The following is a 13,443-nucleotide window of genomic DNA, read 5'->3' on the forward strand; positions in this document are numbered from 1 at the left end:
AGTCCACTTGTGGATCCTGAGTAGCTACTTCCTTAACAAAAAAAGTGTCCTGTTTGGGCTAATCAAATGGTTGTAAATCCACAAAGACATTCAAAGGTGAATGACACTTGGCTGTCTGAACAGGATACATTCAAAAACATCCACTTTTAAAACTTCCCTTCTAATTATGATTATAAAGTTCAAGTCAAGCTGTAAACTTCAATTTCAGGGAGGCAATCAAACATGTGAGATAAATTGGAGTTATATATATTCCGACTTCTAAAAGATTGTTATTAGAGGTATTTACTTGTCGCTCTCTTAGCAAAATCAACATTTGATCATTTTATCTTGTTATTTCAGAAGTATAATATAAAATATATTGCGACTGCATTTGCAAAATTAAATGTCAACCCTGGAACATATTGCTTGAGCGTTAGATAAGATTGAACTGCGTTTGGAGCAAAAGTGGCAGGGCAATTTTTATCATATGGTAAATGTGCTTCCCTTTTTCCACGGAAACAGTAAACAAGCTGCTGTTAATGTACCACAGTGATCCACTGCAGGAAACTAAAAACGGTAACTTTCACTTCACATGCACACTACTCCTGTTTGTGACTGAAACATAAAGGTTTAAAATATTTGTGTTTTAATAGATTTACTTTTAATTAATATTTAAGTTTTCCACTGGGCCAACAACTTTATAAAGGTCTTTTTTCACCCTGGGAACCATCTCTTTGCTCTTTAAAACCAGGTGTAATATGCTCAGAGACAGTTTCATCACCTGGGCCAACACCGCCCTAAACAATTTACGCTAAAAAAGAACACAAGACTGAAAGATAAATATATCTTGTGAGTAGCATTGAAAAATGGATACTCATTTCTTATTTATTTAGGCTATCTATTGCTGCTTAATGTTATTGCACTACTTTTTATAGCACTCTTAAAAAAATACTTGTATCATATCAACACTGTTGTCCTGAGATAGCGCAGCTTTTCTCTCTCGTTCACTTTCAAACTTTATGCCTTAGTATGTGACTGACAGGCACACATTTAGCATCTCTGCTTACATGACTTGCTGCTGCATCTTGCTTGCCAGGCAGAAGAGAGGGCAACATATATTTGCACAACCCTACCAGAAGCTAAGAATGAAAGAGACAGAAACAGAAAGTGCAGCACGGTTTGGACATTTTATTTTTCAACCACAGAAAAGGATGATGCCAGGTGTCATTTGTGGTAAATGTTGTCTACTCCTTTGCCAAAACCACACATCTACACAAACACATACAAAAGGCTCACCAAACAGAGATAACCACACTGAAACTAAATATGTAAACATGTTTACGTTGCAAAAAAAAACTTTAAATCCATTGTCACTATGGCAACAGTGCTTTATTTGCATTAAGGACTTTATTTTCAGCTTTATTTGCAGGGGAAAATATTTTAGTAATATTGTTGACATGGTTTTACAATATTTTTATTTTTGTTACTTTGCTGTTTTTTGGTTTGACTCTTTACTTTTGTTCTGTTCTAATAGAAATGTTTGTGGTACATGCGTACTTTTTTCAAAGGTTAATGTTTGCAATGTAGTTTTTATTAAAAAAATATATTTTTAGTGCCTAAAATCTTTGTGAAGAGTTTATCATTGTTATAAAGTAAAAAAAGGGCAAAGGGTTCAATTATTGAAAGTATTGGTAACAGACCGAAATTACTGTTTATTTACTTGGATCAATACTAAAATTCTCAGTGTCACCCACTCCTAGTCTCCATGCAATATTTTGTAAATACTTTTACGTATTTATCCTGACATTCTTGTATCTTTATTTTGTTTTTATCCAAGAGTGATATGCCAGCCAGTCGCAGGGCAGCAATCGACATATTTTCAGATAATCATCTTGTAGCGAATGTGGGTGGTCAATAAATAATTCAAACAAACCATTTTTTTGACCAATTCAATTAAAGAGCAAAGTTTATTCTTTTCAAAATTCATCTCGCCTTTTTGGAGCACCACATACGTTTTTAGATCATTGTGTCAGGAAAACGGGTGAAAAACCTTGTTGAGTTATTCTGAAGGATTGCTACACACACTTTGGGTGAATTCTTTTTACAGTTTTTGATAGTTCAATAAACTTTAATCAAGACACACAGATTCTTGGATTTAAGGACTTTTCTTTTACGAATCATCTACTGAAGAGGCTTGAATAGAACACAAAACAATAATAAGAAAATAAAACAAAACAAAACTAGAAGTTGAGAACTTAAACTGGCACCATTTTGTAGTCAACAAAATTGGCTTGATTATTTCGTTATTGTATTTTGATAAAGTTCCCCCTTTTACATCACACCAATACCAATACCTTGCAACAACCAGATGTTCTGCGAAGTTCTTCGTCGATGACGGTGACGACACAGTCTTCATGTTCTCGACTGTAGAGCGATGAGGAATTCTGGTAAGCTCGAGAGCCAGAGGTTACTATCACAAACCAGGAATGGAGACAGGACCCAATAGCATTCGTTTTACTCAGTTTTTATTAAGAAAGAGAGCAGCCCTTGCATCCACGATCCGATGATCGTCGGTCACGGGTAGCTGATGGGAGGAATGCGGAAGTGGCACTTCCGTGTCGAGCGAAGGTAGTTGTTGACAGCGAGAAATAGGTCGATGGCCAGGACGGGGGAGCAAAACAGAAACGGGTCCATAAAAGAGGTCGGCAACACGTATACGGCAGGAAAAACAGGGCAGGATAATGTCGGAGAGTACAAAAGCTTGCCTAGCTGAGAGCATAGGTTTGCAGACAGTCTGACGGCTTCCTTTCGGAAGACGGGAGTTTAACAAGAGTCTGACAGCTAATCAGGTCCCGTGGCTGTTGGCGCCAACGTGGCAGCCGTAGGTGCCCCGAATCAGTAACCATGAAAGTTACTGCTGGTGGCTGAAAACTTCTCTGAGGTCGCTGGCTTTGTCCCACAGGTTTGGCCGCTAGCTTGATCAAGCTTGGCTGCTCACTTGGCAAGGTTCTCTGGCTGCTTGTTGAGCTGAGACTTGGTCAGGACCAGCCAGGATTTTGATCCAGTTCTTCTTGTCAGGATATGCCCTCTTCCCTTGTTGCTGGCCAAATTCAGACTGGCCTTGCAGGGTGAGACGTGTACCAGCTCTGGGCTCCGGTCCCCTGGGAGGGTCGGACTCCCTATGGTGGAGTTGTTATGGCAAGCTTTGATGCGTAAATGCAGCTAACGCCATCCTTCCCAACCTCACATTACAGCAGTATCAGTCAGTTAACATATCTATGTGATTGACTAAAAACATATTATTTACTTGACATGTTTTGACATTGTTTGATCATTTTCTGACATTGCAAAATGTAATTCTGACCAAACGTTGAATACTCTACAACCTCTGGCAATGCAGCTATCATCCTGACCACCACCAGTGGCTGATTGCCTGGACTAGTGCCCATCTTCTTCGCCAGTTCTAGTGCCAAGTTTTCCATCCCTATCATGAATGCTTTAACAGGGAGTCTGATTAATTGCCATTCCCCTAAATCATGACAGCAGACCATTGTTATTGTTGATTCCCGATGTTTTCCTTTATTCTGAGTGTTATTTTCTGCAACAGAAGAAGAATGTGTACTTATATGTTCATGGTTCATGAATTACTTAACGGCCTAGGTTATCAGGGCACCACTGAGGATGAAATTATCAATCAAAAAATGATTGTGGGTTTTTTTCGTTTTTTTTCTTTACAAAGTACACATTTTAATGTGGATTTTATTGACATATGAAGCTGTGCAACATAAAAAAATAAATTGTGTAACTATGGTAACAAATATTGTGTGTATATATATATATATATATATATATATATATATATATATATATATATATATATTGAATCGATGACAATAGCAAACTAAACTCGCAATACTCAGCATGTATTATTTTTGTATAGTTTAGTTTATAATTTCAATTTATCTTACACATATGAGTCAACAATATCCATCCATCCATCCTTCCATTATCTGTACCGCTTATCCTCAGTATGGTTGCTGGGGTGCTGGAGCCCATCCCAGCTATCTTCAGGCAGTGGGCAGGGGACACCCTGAACTGGTTGCCAGCCAGTCGCAGGGCACACAGGGACAGACAAATTTGCTCGCTCATCCACACCTAGGGACAAGTTGGACCGGCCAATCAACCCAAAATGCATGTTTTTGGAATGTTGGAGGAAACCGGAGTGCCCGTAGGAAACCAACACAAGCACGGGGAGAACATGCAAACTCCACACAAGAGGTTCGATCTCATGCTCTCAGAACTGTGCCGCGCACGTGCTAACCACTGCGCCGCCGTGCTGCCCGAGTCAACAACATGTGAAACACAATTGTGTCAAGGAACTGAATTGTTTCAATATTTTACATCGTATTTAAGATGAAAACACTGAAAAGTAGGTAAAAGCAGTCAACTTTTCTCTCAGCCAGCAAAATTTTCCTGATGACTTCTGAATGATCAGATGTCGACCTAAATGACTAACAATGACACACTGTATGTCATTATAGCTCAGTTAAAATGCACCCACTCTGTGATGGGCTCAGAGGTCTGTGACAGGACACACTGCAGAATAAACACCATTATGGAGACCAACCAATACACAAGTTCAGAGCAGAATAGGGATACAAGAAGATTTAACAACTTTAACACATATCCCAGTGCACTGTAAAAACAATCACATCAAATTGGACAGAATTTAAAACAACTGAAAGCCAACAAAATCCTGGCCTTCCCTTAATACCAAAAAGGAGAAAACTAATCGGAGAACCAACCAAGAGAAAATTATTACATCTGATGACCCGCAGTCATACACACCTGGAGTGGGACAATCTGTACATAGGACAACTTTAAGTCGTACGCTAAATAAATCTGCCATTTATGGAAAGAGTGACTACAAGAAAGTCCTTTCTGAAAGAATACCATAAAAAGGCTCGTTTGACGATTGCAAGAAGCCACAATGGACACACGGATAATGTGTGGAATAGAGTGCTCTGGTTAGATGAGACCAAAATTCACTTTTTGGACATAATGCAAGGTTTATCTATGGTGTAAAAGTGACACTTCACATCACCCTAAAAACACCATCCCCATTGTCAAACATGGCTGTGGCAGCATCCTTTTCTGGAGTTGCTTTTCTTCCGCGCGGACTGGAAAGATTGTGAGACCTGAGAATGGGGACGCCGGTTCACCTTCCAACAGGTTAATGACCTTTAACATTAGGCAAAATCTACACATGAAATTTTTAATACTAATAATATACCATTATGCCCTGCAATTGGCAGGCCACCAGTTCAGGGTGTCCCCTGCCCACTGCCTGATGATTGCTGGGATGGGCTCCAGCACCCCCGCGACCCTACTGAGGATAAGCGGTGAGAAGCTAATGTGCTAATGAGAATGAGTATACCATTGTAGCTCACCAAACAGAGAGCAACAAGCTGTAACTAAATATGTAAACATGTTACTGTTTTTAAAACCTGTAAATCTGTTTTCACTATCGCAACACATATAATGGCCAGTCCAAAGTCCAGACCTCAATCCTACAGAACTTTTGTGGAAATATCTGAAACATGCTGTGGGAATGGAGCAAATATTTCAGGTTTAAGATGTACAAAACCTATAGAGGCATATCAGAAAAGACTTCCTAGGTATTTTCAATTATTTTTTCAGCACATTATAAAATGTTGAATACATTTGGTTTCTTCTTACAATTGTGTCTCACATGTTGTTGATTTTTAGAAAATATATTTAGTTTTTTTAATATAGGTTTGAAGCCTAAAAAATGACAATACATCAAAAAGTTTTGCAAGTAGACAGCTCATTTGAAGTAAAAGAACACACACCTACACACTCACAGCAATCTGTGGGTCAAATTTCAGCTATTCCAACTGCATATTTCCCACCAAGACTTTTAAACATAGTTAATAACTTACAAGTGTCCCTCTGAGGCAGTGTCATATAGTCAATATGACCATCAGACAGTATCTCGGGTTCAGCATGACCTTTAGAGAGGGGAAAAAAAAAATATCCTTCGTCCAGGGTGGACTCGATGCTCCATTAGAAATTCCGTGGGTTGTGTCTGTGAGACTGTTGAATACTAATAGGTCGGTTTCTGGTGAATAGGCTGCTTGATGTCACATTTATCCTACGGTGTGAATCTGAGTTGTGACATTTGCTAATGATGTTCTGACCCTGTTACATTACAGTCTGACCCTCTAGATGCCGCTTTAATATCGCTCCTGGTCAGGGAGTCTTCAATACTGCACCTGTCAAAATAAATAAAGTATAGTCGCACACATCTCTTATCAGATTTTAAGAAGCGTGTCTCACAGTCAGATTTTTCATCCCAGCCTTCGTCCCACCGGCTATAGACGGGGTTATTATTCTTTGCGCTGGGACACGTTACATTCATTTCTTGGGATTCTGTAGACATGTAATGGCAGATCTGAAGAATGTGATTTGGCACCTGCTGCAGGGGATAAGGCAAATGAGAACCAATAAAAAGATGTGGCAGCTGCTCAGAAGCTTTAAACCCGTGAAAAAGAAACACTAAGTCCCGCTCGAGAATGGGGGAAAAAATGCTGTAGAGCCAAAATCAGCACCACCACTGAATCTATTTTATTCTCTGAGACGCATAAGTTCACAACTGATGATTGATGAAGGGATGTAGCGGTGAAAAAGGGTTTGGATTCAAAACGTAACTGTCTTGCTGTGTGACGAATTGCTATTGGAGTAAATGATCTTATCATCGATTCTGCCGTGGAGATTTTCATGCATGAGGAATTGGCATTAGTTCCTTCCCGCTGTGTAAAGAAACCTTGCTATTCAATCCAATAGGGTTCATTGACGTGCATTAGTCAGCAGCGGAAAATAAATGCAATAACCGTGATTAGACAGTAATGCGGTATATTCAGTAGTTGCTAGAAACGCATGCAATTTATCACACCAATTTAAATAATAACAGCAATTTGTGGCTTGAATACAGAAACATTCAAAATTGTCTTCCGGATTGGAAAAAATGATAAAACAGCCATTGCATGCCCATGTTCACTAAAGGCACAAACAATCAAATTCACTTGAACATACCCGTACATATTTAGGCCTTATACATGTTTGTAACACAATTAGGAAGTAAAACAAATTTGTTACCCGCGAAAAAAGCGATGGTTGTGATTATTGGTTTCTTTTTTAAATCGAAGTATGTTTGTTTGTTTATGTGCCTGTCAACCCAAGAAAAGGGAGAAGGGGTTTAGATATGACCATCACCTTTTACAGGTACCTTAAATGTGAAAAACGCCAACAAACCACTTTTGTTTTTTTTTGACTGAGCCTTGTTTTGGTAACCCTAGATGTGAAAAATGCACAGAAAAAGGATGACTTTACATTTTTGCTTTCACTGACTCCGCCACTTTTGCAGAAAAATATTCTTCTTTCACAAGCAGGTCACTCTAAAGGTGAAAATGCTCTAAAAAAACCACCAAGCACTTTTAGTTTTACTGACTCAGTATCAGAATTTGCCAATTGCTCTCACCTGCGCTCACTCGTTTAGCCCCAGCGGCCACTCGTCCCCTAATTAGTGCTCCTCCTATTTAAACACGTCATTCTCATTCACTTCTTGTCAGTCCGTCAGCGAACCTATGCACATGCAAGACAAGCATTTTTAGCTCCGGCTCCCATCCGTCCCTTCCTGTCCTGTATTCTGCTCTTTTGTCCCTGGCTTCCTGATCATCTCCGGTTACCTGACTTGCTTCCTATCGCCGACCGCGCTCCATTCTCACGTACCGGCTGCCGAACCTGCTTCTGATCTCCGACCACGCTCCATTCTCAAGTCCCGGCTGCCCAACCTGCTTCTGATCTCCAACCACGCTTTGTTCGGATTCAGATTCAGATATACTTTATTGTCATTCTTGTACATGTGTATACAGAACGAAATGTCAATACATATAACTTGCACAGTTTCCTTGAATGTACAGATATAAATAAAATGTTGTATTGAGTTGGAGTATTGAAGTACTAATAATATACTAAATAATTATAGCCATGTATAGTATTATACAGTAGTGCAAAGAGTGCAAGAGGAGCAGCTAACCATATGTGCAAAATGGGCAGTCAGGTAAACAAGTCACTATACAATAACAATAACAATAACACTGGAGTACGATAGTGCAGAGGAGAACAGATGTACAAAGGAGTGGCTAGGTTCGCGTGGCCTTCTTACTGCTCCTGCCCAGCGAGCACCGGATCTCTGTTGTTTTTTCCTCTCGCCCTGACTTCCCCGATCCCTCAATAAAGCATTGTGTTAAACGTTACGCATTTGAGTCCACTGCTCGTACCGGTCGTGACACTCTGCAAACCTTTGGTGCTAGACATCGTGAGACCAGAGAGCAATAGATTGGTAGGTCACCCCAGATGTGAGAACAGCCCCCAAAAAAGCTGACTCTGCATTTTTGATTTTTTTCTAATTCTGCAGCTTCCCAAGAAAGACATTTCTACTCGCTCAGGCAAAAATAAGTTTGGCCAGGATCATAATACTTTTAAAAAAATCTGATAAATCATGTTTTCACTTTTCAATTCTTCAATTGATAGAAGTACCTATGCAATGCACTAGTACCACTTGAAGCTCATTAAAATAGTGGTATGGAGAATTTTCAAAATAAAACACATAACACAAAATAACATTCCAATTATTTATTTTGACATGTTTTCATAACCAAAGTCAACATCTAACATAAATAACTTTTGAAAAAAAGGAAATAATGAACTCTTGGGGCGGCAGTGGCCCAGGAGGTAGAGCGCTCGTTTTGGGATCAAGAGATCGCAGTTCGAATCCCGGCTCCTCCGTGTTACATGTCGAAGTGTCCTTGGGTAAGACACTGAACCCCTAATACCCCCTATAAGCAGGTTAGCGCCTTACATGGCTGCATGGCCGCTATTGGGAAATGTGAACCACACTGTAAAGCGCTTTGAGAAGTCTAGACTTGAAAAAGCGCTATATAAATGCAGATCATTTCATTTCATTTCATTTAAAAAATCAAGAACATTTGGACAATATAAAAGATCAAATGTGAGCACTTAAAATAACCCACACCAAACAAAATAAACAACAACAAAAATAAGTTGTGCATACTATAAAAAGGTAAACATTGCACTCTAAAAATAATCCACATACTTGTACGGCTGTAAACATGACATGTAAGCAATTAGTGTAATATAAGATTTATAAAATTTACCATGTGCTACTGCATTTATTACTCTTGTTATAACATTTCACTTATTAAATGAATAACAAGTGTTACCTCTAATGGATAATGCAGTTTTGGGGTTGGACACGATTAGACATTTTTAGCTAGAATCAAAGCATTGGTTATTTCTTTGTGCCGTTGCAAACTTTTTTAGTACAGTGTGAAGGTCGCAAATGCCGCTTCGATGGAGGTTTGTTTACCTCTCACTTCCCATTGTAGATGCACCCTCTTCCTCTTTTACTTGTAATTTTTTTCTTTTATTATATGGTGATTTTTAAGCAGTTTTAAGCAGTTTTAAGGTGAGAGGAGCGTATTATATTTTGGGGGGATTTTTTTGTAATGTGAGGGTTCGACTGTGAATTTACCAAGCCGGTAAGTGTTTTCAAGTGTGACAACCATCCGTTCATCATGATGTTCCTCCATGCCGGATACGTTACTTAGAGAGTCCTTGTTTTTGCCAGCCGTGATTTTGACGACATGACTTGCCTCCGAAGGCACTCTGCTGGTCTTCTTGTCCTTTCGGACGGATTTATCTTTAACTGCCTCGGACATTCCTCCAAATAAAGAGCTCAAATCCCAAAGAAATCATACAGATAAATCAATAAGAGAGCACCCCTCCTACCCAAAACAAACGTGCTGAAGTTTCAGATCGTCACGTAAACATTCATGATCATTTGTGTGTGTGTAAATGGATGCGATTTTATCGAATCTGCTTTTAAAATGTTTATAATCCTTTTTACATGCCATAATATTTTTTTAAGGTGCTGGTACAAATGACTCGTGTTTCCTCTTGACCTAGCGACTAAACAAAAGTAAATTCTGTAGGAGTTGTTTTCCGTTCCACGTCCGCTTCGTTAAAACGAAACAAGTGATGTACCGCACTTATTCGGTGCAAGCTTCGTTTCCTTCTTGTTTGTTGACTCTGGGACTATGTTCACGGAGTCCGCCATGACACTCAATGAGCTCACACTTTGGGTGTGGCATAGTGTGGTGCCTGCAAACTTTGAATCACGTTTATTGACTTGCTATTATTAAAACTTGCCACTCATTGGTCAGCACTTTTAAAACTCGACAGTAACAATTGTGATTGGCCGAATCTCCATCACTCACTGCAAAACCTTGAAAAAAACGCTGTGCTTTGTGGTTTCTCAACCGCACTATGTTTAAACTTCTGGCTTCTACTTTGGAAAACAGTGCCTTTCAAAACTGAGAAGAGGCTGAATATTTGTTAACTGACATTGCCGGTAAACCCAAGTGTCTTCTTTGTGGAGCTAATGTGGCTAATGAGCTAATTAAGGAATTTAATTTAAAACACTGCTGATCTTTGATAGCCTGCTGTTTAAGATGGTGATAACAACAAGCTGTTGCTTATAACGTTTACGTTGTGACCTGTAAATCTTTTCCTGAAGCTGAGGCGTTTCCACCTTTTTTAACACTTTTGGTGACTTTGAGATAATATGTGTTATTTCTTTTCCCAAAAAGCATCAATTACCTGGGAAATACTGTATCTCCTACTGTAACATTTTCCACAGTTGAATGTTTGTCTAAGTGAGTAAAGGAGGCGGGGCTAACCCATAGTTCAATTGGAACGTTACAGAGGAAATTTGCACAAGCAGCATTTTATCTCCGAGCCATATGCACTCATGAAAAAAGCCATATATGGCTCATGAGCTATAGGTTCTTGACCCATGCCGTAGGATGTCAACCCAAAATGTTCATTTTTGATTTAAAATAATAACTCTAACACAAAGCTAGCAATCCCCGTGTTTAGCCAATCATGGTAGATGCCGTATGTTCGTACTCTTGTCATCTGTTTAAAATGCTCCAGCAGCCGCAGCAGATCTGAGTAAAAGATAGAGGCAATGGTTGGGTTAGTCCTTTCATTTTTGCTGTTTACTTTTCACGTGAGTTTTCGTTAGTTCACAATTTTTTCGCATTGTGTTCCGCGGAAGACAACCAACAGCAAATGTTGAGGGAAGGTGGCAATGGGCTATGTGAGTGTTGGGTGGCCGTGATTGTGTGTGTGCTTGCAACTGTGATAAGCTGATGTATGCTGTCAGTCAAAGAGCAGGGTTAACTTTGTTGGCAAAAGAAAGCATCTTACTCTGTTTAGGCAATCAGATTGCAGAACACAATGCACGATGAAAATCCGCAAAGCGATAATCGAATCGCAAATTAGGCGAGGTGTCGCCGTGTACGGAGCTATTCGTTTTTCTCCAGGCTTGTAAATGAGTCTTTTAGTTTGCTCCAAAAATTTACTAACCTGCATGTAAAAATATATTATATCTTGAAATAAATTGGTTCAAATTAATATAGTCTTTCTATTATGCCCTGCCCTATACAGAAATGCTTTTTTCCCCAGTCATTTAGGAGTGAGGCAGCAGTTATGGGAGGGTTGGTTTCATTTTAATCCATGATGTATAGAATTCAACATGAATTTAATGAGCACAGATGAAACATAAGTGCTAGCAATTGATTTGCATTTGATGACAGGAAACTATCCTCTCAATTGGACCCCCATGACTCATTATTGATCATATTTCAAACTGAAAAAAATGGATTGCAGTCCTAATAATAACCGGAGCATTTTTTTCCGACCTAGCTTGAAATGACAGCATATTAGTGGAGCGAGACCTCCACAGTGTTACAGAATGGCTCTCACCCTTCCTGCAGGGCATCAATTCCCCCCTGTGAGTGGAACTAATGTATACACTGGTTCAGGCAGAGATACAGTGCCTAGCGAAAGTATTAGCCCCCAAAGAACATTTTGTTATTTTGCCACATTTTAGGCTTCAAACTCAAAGCTATAAAACTGTAAAAAAAAAATAAAAAAATAAACAACTTGTGAGACACAATCAATAGATAAACCCCTGGCGACAAAAGTGAGTACACCCCAAAGACATGACACCCCTAAATGTCCAAACAAAACACTGTTTGCCATTTTCCCACCAAGATACCATGTGAGTTGTTACTCTTACTAGGTCCCATGTGTAAATAGGGAAAAAATAAATTTACACTGCTCTATACGCTCTACACAGATTAGCTTTCTTTGTGTCAAAGGTATGTTTCTGTGTTGTTCATTATTTGAATTAAATCTCTGAAGAAATGTGGTCGGTGTACTCACTGTGATATACTGAATATAATACAGGGATGAATAAAGTATCTACCTACCTACCTACCTACCTACCTACCTGTCCGTCCGTCCGTCCGTCCGTCCGTCCGTCCGTCCGTCCGTCCGTCCGTCCGTCCGTCCGTCCGTCCGTCCGTCCGTCCGTCCGTCCGTCTGTCTGTCTATCTATCTATCTATCTATCTATCTATCTATCTATCTATCTATCTATCTATCTATCTATCTATCTATCTATCTATCTATCTATCTATCTATCTATCTATCTATCTATCTATCTATCTATCAACAAAAACAATGAGTTAGACCATAACATAATAAATATAGAACATAATAAAATAATAAAACAGGACCAAAGTCTCATGTTGGGTCAAAAGCCAAGGAATAAAAATGGGTTCTAAGACTAGTGTTAAAAGTGGACAGTAAGGGAGCTTGTCTGATGTGTGAGAACAAATTGCTCCAAAGAATGGGAGCAGCAACAGAAAAGGCCCTATCCTCTTAGAGATTCCTCTCAGACTCACTTTTGAGTCATGACCCAAAATTTGAGAAAAGCTGGCCTGAATGCTTGGTCAGTTTCAAGTTGTACTTGTAAAGATTTAACACAATTTTCCTTTGAAATTAACTGCTAGGCTGAACATGAAAATATATCTTTTTTTTTCCTCACTTCAGTCCCTCCAGTGCGCTATTATAATAGAAAATCTAATTTCTGGCTGTGGCACAATATCCCATTAGGTAATGTACAATTTCAATGATTATTATTACTATGACATGGCATGCCGATTTTAATCTAATTCAAATACCCAAGGGCCTTGTTTGAATGTGTTTATTTCTGCTGCTGAGTTGTCGTTTATACTTTCACACAACAGGGAGAATGACACTTCTGGTTAATATACATTCTCAATATATTGAGAATGGCACACTACCTATGTTAAGTTTTAGATGCAGGTTTGAGTGGTGATGAGAAAAAAACGCTGAGTGGACATCAGTGCCTTATTAAACTATAGTCTCTTTCCGGAATGGCCCGTTTATAGTCTAATACATCACATTTAATTTTAACTTGTAAACCA

At 39.1% G+C, this 13,443-nt stretch overlaps 1 protein-coding gene across 1 annotated transcript; it reads right to left on the minus strand.

Moving 5' to 3' along the window:
* Positions 1-1,203: 1,203 nt before the first annotated feature.
* Positions 1,204-9,803, minus strand: LOC148358415 (dynein light chain Tctex-type 5-like). Its single transcript, XM_088346139.1, has 3 exons — positions 9,617-9,803; positions 2,334-2,449; positions 1,204-1,248 (listed from the first exon to the last, which is right to left on the minus strand). The coding sequence occupies exons 1-3, from the start codon at positions 9,801-9,803 to the stop codon at positions 1,204-1,206; spliced, it is 348 nt and encodes a 115-aa protein (XP_088202265.1).
* Positions 9,804-13,443: the final 3,640 nt, after the last annotated feature.

The sequence above is a fragment of the Urocampus carinirostris genome, chromosome 10 (genome assembly GCF_059441175.1).
Source record: "Urocampus carinirostris isolate Australia breed hairy pipefish chromosome 10, RoL_Ucar_1.0, whole genome shotgun sequence".
In the NCBI taxonomy this organism is placed as follows: Eukaryota; Metazoa; Chordata; class Actinopteri; order Syngnathiformes; family Syngnathidae; genus Urocampus; species Urocampus carinirostris.

What these genes read in the sequence shown, in the direction of transcription:
- LOC148358415 (XM_088346139.1), bottom strand. Translation starts at nt 9,803, where the DNA reads ATGTCCGAGGCAGTTAAAGATAAATCCGTCCGAAAGGACAAGAAGACC. An exon ending in TGAAAACACTTACCGGCTTG is followed by an intron (nt 2,450 to 9,616) that starts GTAAATTCACAG and finishes GGTTTGTGATAG; the next exon opens with TAACCTCTGGCTCTCGAGCT. An exon ending in GAACATCTGGTTGTTGCAAG is followed by an intron (nt 1,249 to 2,333) that starts GTATTGGTATTG and finishes GTGTTTGTGTAG; the next exon opens with ATGTGTGGTTTTGGCAAAGG.